Source organism: Ornithodoros turicata, chromosome 5 (assembly GCF_037126465.1).
Source record: "Ornithodoros turicata isolate Travis chromosome 5, ASM3712646v1, whole genome shotgun sequence".
Taxonomy (NCBI): domain Eukaryota; kingdom Metazoa; phylum Arthropoda; class Arachnida; order Ixodida; family Argasidae; genus Ornithodoros; species Ornithodoros turicata.
In genome coordinates, this window is record NC_088205.1 from 71,211,665 (window position 1) to 71,222,943 (window position 11,279).

The 11,279-nt window shown below is 45.9% G+C and overlaps 2 protein-coding genes across 2 annotated transcripts; one reads left to right on the forward strand and one right to left on the reverse strand.

Moving 5' to 3' along the window:
* Window positions 1–2,517: 2,517 nt before the first annotated feature.
* On the forward strand, window positions 2,518–3,935 carry LOC135394703 (AH receptor-interacting protein-like). Its single transcript, XM_064625568.1, has one exon. The coding sequence runs from the start codon at window positions 2,719–2,721 to the stop codon at window positions 3,697–3,699; it is 981 nt and encodes a 326-aa protein (XP_064481638.1). The 5' UTR covers window positions 2,518–2,718; the 3' UTR covers window positions 3,700–3,935.
* A 28-nt stretch (window positions 3,936–3,963) lies between these two features.
* LOC135394702 (RNA-binding motif protein, X chromosome-like) lies at window positions 3,964–7,904 on the reverse strand. Its single transcript, XM_064625567.1, has 3 exons — window positions 7,868–7,904; window positions 6,514–7,052; window positions 3,964–5,507 (listed from the first exon to the last, which is right to left on the reverse strand). The coding sequence occupies exons 1-3, from the start codon at window positions 7,874–7,876 to the stop codon at window positions 5,009–5,011; spliced, it is 1,047 nt and encodes a 348-aa protein (XP_064481637.1). The 5' UTR covers window positions 7,877–7,904; the 3' UTR covers window positions 3,964–5,008.
* Between the last annotated feature and the right edge of the window lie 3,375 nt (window positions 7,905–11,279).

The window sequence follows — 11,279 nt, forward strand, 5'->3', positions numbered from 1 at the left end:
GAATGAAATACTCAAAATGTACCCTAAGCATCCTTGTCATGTCAGTTTTAGTGTAAATGTAGAACGAGCATTCTCGAAAATGCGTGTTGTGATCCAGAAGGCGCTGCCATGTGGGATGACCTCGTGGAGTGTATACCTGTGTCTGTACTACAACAAGTCCTATGCGTTTGTGGTTTCGTATTTTCCGCAGTGTAAACTTGCGTTTGCTTGTGTTCTGCTGTACAAAGGCAAATTCGTGACTTTTTTTCTGATAACATGTACGGTTATGGAAAAATGGTCGCGCTCACAGACGGACAATAAGGAAACAGCACTGTCAGTACTGTTTTCAGGCAATAATGGTACTTGAAGTACAGTACGAAGTACCACATTTTAAATGTACTTAAAAGTACTGAGAATTGTGCTTTAAAGTATTCGTGAAGTACATTGCAAGAGAGTTGGGGCAGTAATCTAAGGAAGATGGTACATCCTGAAGAGGGAAACTTGTGCATATGCAAAAAACGGGACTAAACAAGAGTCCGTGTTGCGTTTCTTCCTTAGTTCAGCTTCTTTCTTCTTTTTTTTTCTTTTCTTTTCTTTGCGCTGTGCTTTCCCAATACAATACTGATTTGCAAGGTTAGTTTGCATAGCGCCACGTGTCACCGCGTTTGGTGGTGGCAAAATTTAATAAAGTGCTGATGTTTCGATTGGCTAAATGCTACACAAGCATTTCTTGCAAATGCTAGTTCTGAAGCAGAGGTAGTTAGTGTTTATACCCTAGTATGAACTGTAACACATGGCATAATTTCCGTTTATATCTACTCAGAGTGGGTCCGAGGGGGGGGGGGGAAGGGCGAGAGGGGCAGCCGCCCCAGGCGCCTTTCCCAGAGGGGGCGCCGGACGCCGGATCGCAGGAGCTAAGTTGGACAATAAAGCAAGCCTCGGTGGATTTTTACAGCTCTGAAGAGAACCTTTTTCGAGGGGACTGTTATAACATTCTTTAGACCGTGGAAGTGGAAAGCGGGGGAGGCGGGGCGGCGCTTGATGCTCGTCCTGCCCCAGGCGGATATTCGCCTCGGGCCGGCTCTGCATATACTCAGGCAGCTGTGCTAGTAGAAAGTATTTTTATTCCCTTATTTATTCATCCCTGGTGAAAAACAGAAATACTGCTTCTAGACCCGAAACTTACTTGATACTGTTCTTTTTTTTTTTTCGTTTCCAGTCGTGTACTTGAGTACTTGATGGTAAAGTACTAGACAAAAGTATTTAAAGTACGGTACAAAGTACACAATTGGAAATCTACTTTAAGTAAAGTACAAGTACTCAGAAATGTACTTAAAGTAGTACTTCAGTGCTTAGTACTTGAAGTTCTGCCCTGAGACCTGACGACCTCAGCGCCTACGTCACTGACTACGTAACGCTGCCGCACAAAGCATGCTAGTGGGCGCCATCAGCCTATCAGCCAACGTGTTTTTCGCGCTTCCTGGCCACCAAAGCAAAATATAACCTCGAACCGGTCTTCTCATGACGTCACATCTTTGTAAACAGAGGGTAAAAAGCGGGAAAAACGCGTCGGCTGATAGGCTGATAAAGCTGATAGTGTCCATCAGCATGCCTTGCGTGGCGGCGTTACGTAATCAATGACGTAGGCGTGCGGGTCGTCTATAAGGGATGAAGACGCGTTCCTTCAGAGATTCTTTTTAATATCCGATTATGTACAAGTTAACCGAAGCGGAATTACGTCGGTGTGTGCTTGTTCTGTAGTCTCGAGCCGCATTTATGCAAAAGAAGTGCTCAGAGAACTGAAAGGGGGGGGGGGGGGATATAGGTTTATTGCGAAACAAAACAAACAAAAAAAAACTGAAAGGGGTGCACACTCGCAGCTACACATATAGGAGCCGTTCCATTCCCGGAAGCAGTAAAGGAAACGAAACTGAAAGACTGAAATGTGGCAGCCGTCGAAAAAGCCAGTCAACGGCGAATGCGCTAACCACTACGCTACAATGACAAGTATTTCAATCTTTCATGATCCTCGGTACCTTGAAGCTTGTGTTGTGTAAACCAGTAAACCGCGGTAGAACAGTGCTCGGATAGTGATACGGGCCTACGCAATGAAGGCTAATACGGAATACAGTATTATCCATGCACGAACTAAGCGATGAAACACACAACTTTTCGTTGTTGTCATAGTTGTTTATTTTGTTTAAAAAATATAAATATGAAGACACGCTGCAAGGCTCAGAGTATGAGTGTTTCGGTTTCGGATTTGTACAAAGCTTCTTGTGTTGGCTATTTTGTAGTGCGGTTCTGAGCCACTGCGGAAGTCGCTGACGCGACGCAGTGCGGTGCTTTGACAAACTATCGATCAAGATCTGGCATCTGAAACATAAAAATCTGCCATACTGTCCTAATTATTTCACATATTTTTTCTCAATAATTATATCACCTTTTTATAAGACAACGAGGTAACATAAGCTGGTAACAGCAATCGCTGGGGCGCTGGGAGAAGTGAGAGAGAGAGAGATATTCCTGAAGCTGAGAGTGAAAGTATGGCGGCCATCTATGATGTCGGCATCGGGCTGTTTGAGTTGTACGTGTTATTTTCACTAGTCAACTAATAATACCTAACTGTGCAGCACAGTGCAACATGTGACTAGCTAATATGCCAGTAGAAAGCTCAAACACGACAAAGAAAAGCATATTTTGTACGGGAGCGTAGGTGTTGCGCCTTGCAGTTCAACGATGGAGGATGGAATATCGAAGTTTGTTCAGAAAAAGGTTCTGTATGCAGGGAAAGGAGACATACCTGCCTTTGATAAAGGTGCGAAATGTACTTTCCACTTCTCTACAAAACGTGTTCCGACAGACGCAACTGATCCGGGTGTTTTTATCGACAACAGCAAAGAGCTTAACCGCCCTATGGAGCTGCTTATAGGAAAGGAATTCAAGCTTCCGATTTGGGAGCAGTGCATAAAATCAATGAAGGTGGGCGAAGTTTCAGAATTCACCATACACCGCTCCCTTTTGGACTCTTACCCACTTGTTTCTCAGAGCTACAGATCGTTCGCAGGTGTTGGAAAGCCACCACGAAGGCGCTGTTGTGGCTTAATGGCAGAAGATGACTACTCAACAGGAAACCCACAACTTGATAAGTGGGTTAAAGACGAACAGGACCTGGTGTGCACTTTTGAGCTGCTCAAAGTTCAGGAACAAGGAGAGTACGAAAAGGATTCGTGGGCAATGACTGCAGAAGAGCGGTTGGATATTGTGCCGTCGTTAAAAGAACAGGGCAATGCCTCGTTTAAACAGGGCGACTACAAACGTGCAATAGATAAATACAAAGAGGCATTGGATCATGTTGAAAATCTTATGTTGAGGGAAAAACCTGGCGACGAGGAATGGAAAGACCTCAACAAGTTGAAGATACCTCTGCTCCTGAACTATGCACAGTGTAAGCTGTATGAAGGAGACTATTATGAAGTGATACGGCAGACGACAGAGGTTCTGAAGACAGACCCTGACAACACCAAAGCTCTGTTCAGAAGAGCTAAGGCACATTTTGGCTGCTGGAGTCCAGATGAATGCAGAGCCGATTTGCAGAGGCTGCCTGATTTAGATCCCACACTTGCCGGTGTTGTGCAGAAAGAGCTTAGAAAGCTTGATGCTGAGATCCAGAAGAAAGCAAAGGAGGACAGTGAGAAGATGATGAAGATGTTCAAATAAGATGCCCAGACAGACGTAAGCAAGGCTTGAAAGGTTTTTAGTCGTCACTGTGACAAGAAGCATTTTTATGACTGTTTCTTGTGATGCACATGGATGTACACAAGAGCGTCCGGTGTGTACCGGATGATGATGTATAGCATTAGCTGGTAATATAGATCCTCTCGGGAAAAAGATTATATCACAACACATCACTGAGTATTTTGAAAGCAAGAATAAAAATGTTGAATTTTCGTCATGCTATGTGGACAGGATCTCGTGCACTGTGTTATGCAGATGTTTTATTCTCAATGAAGTTGACAGGGAACTTACTCTGCTCTGTGGTGAGCCACTTTGCAGTGTAATACATGCAACGATAATCACATGCAGGATTTTTTTAGTATCCCTGACATATAAAATGTACTGTTGAACGTTTGACAATCAACATGAACATTAAATCCACATCTTGTAAATGCATGAAACTACACCATTCTTGAGAGGAACTAGTATAATGTCAAGCATGTAAGCCTCCAGCGTCCAGAAATTAACGAAATCAAGCAATTCTGCAACTTTTCCCTGAGTTGCTTGACTTCAATAATATAATGTCATCACGTTTTGGAAATATTTCGAACAAATCTCTGCATTTCATCAACAGGACAGTGTGGTAAACGTGCGGAATCCATTACACAACTACCACAAACCCACCACAAGCAATAAATAAATAAATACGGAACAATGCAGAAGGTAGCAAAATTATCACCCATTCCCAACAAGAAACACCAAAGAGAAGTATAGGAACGTGCGCAGTCACCAGAAGCAGAAAGTAAATTATTTCTTCAAAGAGTTTACAAAATTTCCATAAGGGGGGAAAGCCTGAGCTTGGACACACACTGAGAAACTAAACTTAGACGAGGAACTCAATAGACCTCTCCGTGTTTGTAAACAAATGACGTCATAGTGTTCGACAGCGCCACCAATTTGGTAGAGTTGAACTACGCTCGAAGCCCTAGAGGGGCGAACAAGGTCGCGCCCGAAATCCACGGTCTTGAGGGGATTACGATGGTCCCTGAAAGGAACGGGACCTTCGTTCCTACTTTTCTTTCAATAGGAGGCAGCGAACAAGTACCCATTCGTGGAACCCAGCCCTCCCCTTCCGATTTCTTTCGGTTTCAGTCTGTCTACCAACGTCATGATGACGTTTCTCGGGTAGAGGTCTATTGCTCAGTGTGTGTGCCCAAGCTCAGGCTCACCCCCTTTCCACCAGCTGTAGCCCTTTTCGCCATTTTATACGTTACAAAATTTCCACCCACGTTTACTGCAACTTTAGAACACGCTAGTAGTAACTACCTCTAGCCTGCCTCATAATGTCCTGGACATGTCTGCCCATGTTGCTAGTCTCCCCACCTTTCGTTCCCGCGGAAGGCTCGGGGGAACCACGACGCATCTCGACGACTTTTGTCGTGCTTTTGTCGTAAGGATCTCTGTACACGTAACTCCTGACGCGGGGCTCTCCCTGACTCTCCGAAGATTGTCCGTCGTACGGTCTTCCGCCCGAATACGATGGTCCGTACGACGGTTCCTGCGCAGACGACGATGGCCCGTAGTGCTCGTCGTACGACGGTCCGTAGGAGGACGAGTCCCCGTGAGAGGATGACGACGGTCCATAAGATGAGGCCGAACCGTAGCCGCTCGGCTTGTGGTCCCCGTAGTCCTTGTTGTAAGAGACTGCGTGGTTGTGACTGTAGGACCGTTCCGGGTAGATCTTCTCGTAAGCGAATGACCTTTCTGTGTTGTAGCTCTTGGGGGCCTCTTCGCTGCCGTAGCTGTAGTGCCTGGAATAAATGGTTGGTTACTGCCAGTCGATTGGGGGACTGTATGTATGGGAGGAGGGATTCATCACGGTTGCAAGTAGCTTATCTGAAAAAAGGTCCCCCATCTCCAGCGCATGACAGTATTGCATATGGTCAGAATATATCGTTACCGCAACATGGGCGTACTGAGAGCTTCAAGGTCTACTTGTGAAAATTGTGCACTCTATATTCATAGCTCATGATTTTCCTCGCATGTCATAACCTGAGCCGTCGCGAGGTGAGTTTGCCCCCAGGGCAGGGTAAACGTGAAGCGCCCCCCCCCCCCCTCTTCTCTCGCTGCCGTCAGAAGCTCTGTAAACAAAGAGAAGAAAACGCTTATTGGCACTGCCGATACCGTTAATTCAAATTCTCTTCATTCCCGCTTTATACTGTCCAACCAGCCTGCCGTTCGGCGCCCTCTCTGGCGAGGGTGCCCAGGGCGGCTGCCCCCCTTCCCCCTCCCTTCGCAACGACTCTGGTCACAACATATGAACCTCTGAACACCCACACAGTCCGCAGCGGCCGCCTCCAGGAAAAGAGGTGAGGTGGTTGTATACCCTAAACCCCACCGCTGGAAAAAATCCCAGGAACGTCTATGGTTACCAACCTGCGAAAATCTCCTCGTCATCCTTTATAACTATTTGTCCTAACCATAGTTACGCGTTTTATGTTAGCACCAAGAAAACCAGCTATACAATAAATAGAGAAAGAAACAGCATGCGCATACTTTTGTATCTCAGATGCATATCCGACTCCTGCCTGCGAACCGAACATGGCAAAGTTTCTGCCGTACACCATCCGCACTGTGAAGTCTCCTCTAAAGGAAGACACCAGTTGACACCCCTTCTAGCAAGGACAATGCCCTATAAATCACCTCGACGTTGCAAAGCGCGAAAATACACTAACGCGCAACTAAACGGGCATAATGATGCGAAAGCGCACCAGCATCGTGCCCCTCTATACTCATATTAAAACAAGAAATACTTACGTGCCGGATGCTTCAGGAAGCAGAAGTTCCCATTCGGGCACTTCGATCATCGTCTCGTACCTATTGCTGCTTGAAGGAGCGTAACCATCAGATTCCCCACCATGGTAATGGTCACCAGGAGCGTAACGATCGTGTTGCCGTTCGGAACCACCGTACCCGTCACGTTGTTGTTCGACGTAGCCTCCGTGCTCTGCTGGAGCCGCGTAGACCCGTTGGCCGTGTGCAGCCTGAGTTTTTAGGCCCTCCTGACCAAAGTGTGTGACCTTCTGGTCGAACTCGAAGCCGGTAGGTTGAACAAATGACACGCCGTTCAGGGGAGGTAGCTCCACCGGTGTCGCCGTCTCCTGCGCCTGGTGGTGGTGCTCCTGAGCAGGTGCGTAGCCAGAGTCGTATCCGGCGTCTCGGTTGCCATCTGGGTAGGCTTTCACTCCGTAATGTTGAGTATCCGATGGATGAAAGGCACTTGGCCCATTGTTATGATAGTAGTTCGTGGTGCTTGCCGTTCCCCAATTGATGAGGAAGATGACCAATGAGAGTTCCTGGAGGTTGTGGAACGAAAACAAAAGAACAAACGCAAAGAAGTTGAAGAGTATCATGGTGAAGAGCGGAATAAGTCAACACCAAAAATGTTTCAAAAGTAACATGTATATTGTTTCTGTTATGCAATGCAGGTGACGGAAAGGTGTAGCTGAACTGTTGAGGAGTCAGAGGGACTCGGAGCGATTTACTGCAAACGCCCCCAGGTATCGAGCATCTATCCGTGAAGTCTGATAGGGCATGTGAAGAGCAACACTGGCTGCACGCAGGGCCGTCGAGAGAGGGAGGGGGAGGGCAGTCAGGGACGGATCCCTGGGGCCCGCGCCTCTTCAGGGGCCCGCCCGACCCAAGGACTGACGGTTGCTAGTACCAGGAGACGTGAGGAGGGGTCCCCGGGCAAGACTCATCCGGAGTCGTCCCAGGGTCCCGTAATTTCTCTCACTGGGCCTGGCTGCACGTCAACCGAGGCTACGTACAAGGGACACGGCTAAGTACAGTGCTGGACAAAAGTTTACGGAACACGCTCCGGCGCATTCCGTTCTCAGAGTAACACGCTAGCAGCGAATGGGACTGTACGGACTTACAGACATATGCCCAGGTAACCCAGTCACCTGCTTGCAAGTCCCACTCGCTGTAGTCCTCCCAAGTACCGTCCCACTCGCTGGGTAGCGTGTCGTTCTGAAGAAGGAATGCGATGGAGCGCGTTCCGTAAACTTTTGTCCAGCACTGTACAAGAGTCACGGATACGACACCGGAAGACGAGACCCCCGATCGCACCTCGTCAAAACTGTGCAAAATATCCTGTCCTGGCTCTTACCGCAAACATGCTACCGATTTGTCGACGTCCTTATGCAGGGAAAGCGAAGGAAGTATTGCCGTGAGCGTGAATGGGACGTCCGTTAAGTACCCAGAACTGGATGCGGACGTCTTGGCAGAGTGACAGTCGACAACTCGTACCGGGCTTCCACTAGAAATCATCTCTTCGCACGATAAACTACACTAACAAGTTACGTGGAGGGAAACGTGAAGCCCGCGCAGTTCCTGCGCCGATCATGCATGATGCGTACCGTGCCGTAACAGAACGAAAATACGTTACACTGTTTACGGTCTATTTTTATCTTCCGAGAGCAAAAAAGAAAAGTGGTGACGTATAATTGGTGCGAAAAGAAGAAAGTGTGGTCTTGATTGTTACTTCCGGGTTAGCTGAAGTGTGTCCTCGGATTCGAGCGGTACTGCCTTGCGCTGTCAGGCCCAGCTTGAACTTCGTAAAGCTTACCCCTGCGTAGGTGTTACGCAATGGAATTACTTCTCTTCACAAAGCTCTTACAGTAGGCGCGCGCTGTGTCAGGAAATGCTCATAAACTTAGGGATGTGCGGGGGATTTTCATATTTGGGGGGGGGGGGGGGGGTAGAGTTCCAAACGTGGGCATTGACACCGCCCAGTGTGTTTGGGAACACCACTGCCTTTTTATGCTCTGCCACAGTAAACTTTTTTACACTTTTTTGGTGTAAATATGGCTTGTCCCATGGCGCACACCTTTTTGGTGTTGCCTTTACACCCGAATCAAGGGTGTACCTAATTACGAACCACCCACGAATACAATACGAATACACCTAATTAAAGTGTGTTTTAGACAACACACTTTAATTAGGAGTATTCCTCATAAAATACTGTTAGAATTGGCGTTTAAAAAAAAAAACACCGTTAAAAGGAGAGTATTCTATTGAAAATACCTTTCAGGGTGGAGTTGTTTTGTGGCATCCTCTGAAATGGCTAGTGTAAGACAAGCTCCCGCGGCAGCATCCCGAGACATACAGTTCGATGTTCTTGCGTCTGTGGCACCACCCTGAACACAGCAGACTTCCAGCCGTGGTTCCATCGTACAGCCTAACCCACAGCGCAATGCGTCACAGGCACGCCTCGTTAGGCGTGAGTGGCGAATCTTGAAGAGACGTGGGCACTTTCAGTAGTCTATATTGGCGTATCGGATGGATCATAGAAATACAATTTGTTGGGGGCATGTTGATTAAGTGTTGTTGAAAATATATGTAACGGTGACGGGAATTCGTCTTTAAAATTAAAACTTACGCCTGCAATATGAGTCAAGGATACCATCTAAATTCCTGACATATCCGTGATCCGTCCCTCTCAAATACTGTGTTTTTAACTCAAGTTATCGTTTTTATTGTGATTAACTGCTGAGTGGAGCTGTGAAACCAGTATAATTTTTCTCTTACGAATGAAAACACCATTCTCAACACCGTAATCCCAGTTCAAGTGGGGTGTAGAAAAGGTGCATTGGACGTAAACACCTCTTTGAACGCCTCACTTGACACCCTTAATGATCGACTTGGAATAAAACGTGGTGTATGTCGATATTACACTTTTAGTAATGTTCTTTTTACACCACTTGCACCATTTACAGTTTCCGGGATAAAAAAGGGTGTTTTTATAAGAATACGCATGTTTTGAGTGAATAAAGGTGTAAAATGATTTAGTGTGTGCGCCACCCACAAACGGTGGTGGTGGTCTTCAATGATGCCTAAAGCTATTACGACGTAACTATAATAATGCTTGCGACTCTGGATTAGCCACTGGTGACTCCCATATCCGATGGCTTTTCGAGCTTCTTGAACATTTCTGGCAGTTTTTTTTAAGGGGGAGGGGGTCATAATATCCTTGTGTGAGGGGGGTGCTGGGGGGAAATCCCTGCACAAACTGACAAACACAACGCGAGCCACATTTCGATCTTTATATTCGATTGTTTGCAACCGAGCTGTTGTCCTCCTCCACAATGCATTGAAACGAAGAAAAAGACCATGGAAGAGCAAGGGTACCTCATTGTGAAATTGAACATATGCTTGAAAAACGAACAACGAAAAGCAATTGACGTATTTAGAGGACAATACTGAAACAAATATTTGAAATAGAGTACAAATACATATCCGGAAAAGTACTGAGTAAGATACTAAAATGCTTACAAAAGCATTTAAGGTACAGTATTTTGAGTACGGTGCTCAAGATATATGTACAAGTCTGACGAGAGGAAAAAAAAAAACGCGATGCCTTATTAGAAGGCATCGCTTTTTTTATTCTCTATTTTTGTACTCAATTTCAAATATTTGTTTTTAGTATTTTCTACTAAATACGTTAATTGCTTTTCGCTGTTCGTTTTCCAAGCATATGTTCAGTTTCACAATAAGGCACCATTGCTCTTCCACGGTCTTTTTCTTCTCTTCATTGCATTGTGGAGAAGGACAACAACTTAGTGTTAGTTAGTCGTTGTTAGTAACTCGATTACTTTTCAAAGAAAGAGAGAAAAGCTGACTGACGAACATTGTGAAATGCAAGTCCCTATAATGAGCCAATAATGTCAATGTTTCAGTTTTTAAAAAGAAAATAATAACGGTAGCCAGTTTCGTGACCAATGTTCTAGATATCTTAAACACTTTCTGAAGTATTTGCTACTACTCTAACTACTTTCCTTTCCAAGTATTTATACTTCAAATACGTCTTTGTATAGTGGCATTTTGTACATGTCTGCCTCTCGTTCGAAGTTCAGTTGCGTTCCATCGTATTTCTTGGTGCATATCATGCCTATAGGCTCCCATCTCTGTGAAGATCTCTTTGGTACTGCTGTAGCAGAATTGACGGCATTTTTAACGCCTATGCCATTATATATGCCACGACATTCTATACTGGTTACTTAGACGCGGTAAGTTCGTCGGCACACTTCGGCGAATCGTTAGGAGAAACCTGCACTCGGAAGCCTTTTGATATTTACGGGATACGGGCTTGCTCAGAAATCTCTTCCGGTAAGTTTTCATTCCCCGGAAGCACACCAAGTTTAAAGGTTCCCAGACAGTGCGTTTTCTGCAAAGATTTCGCGGAAGTGATTCAGTTGCGAACGGTACAGTTTCTCTGAAATTTCATTCCAAGCCTTCACTCCAGAAGCAGAAGACGTAGCTAAAAAAATACGACGGGTGATATGGTAATTTTATACATGGGTGGGGGTGGGGTAGGGGGTGGGGTAGGGGATTCACCCTCTTATCCGCTTCCTAAATGCAGTAGCAAATGTAGGAGTTGGGGGTTGAAAGTGAAACCCACGTCCCCTGGCTATCATTGCATGGTCTTCTTTTTTTTTCTTTTTGTGTGTAAGTTGAATTGTCTTGCAGCAGTGCTGGGCAAGAATGTCAAGGGTAAACCTGCGGCATACACCTTTGCGCAA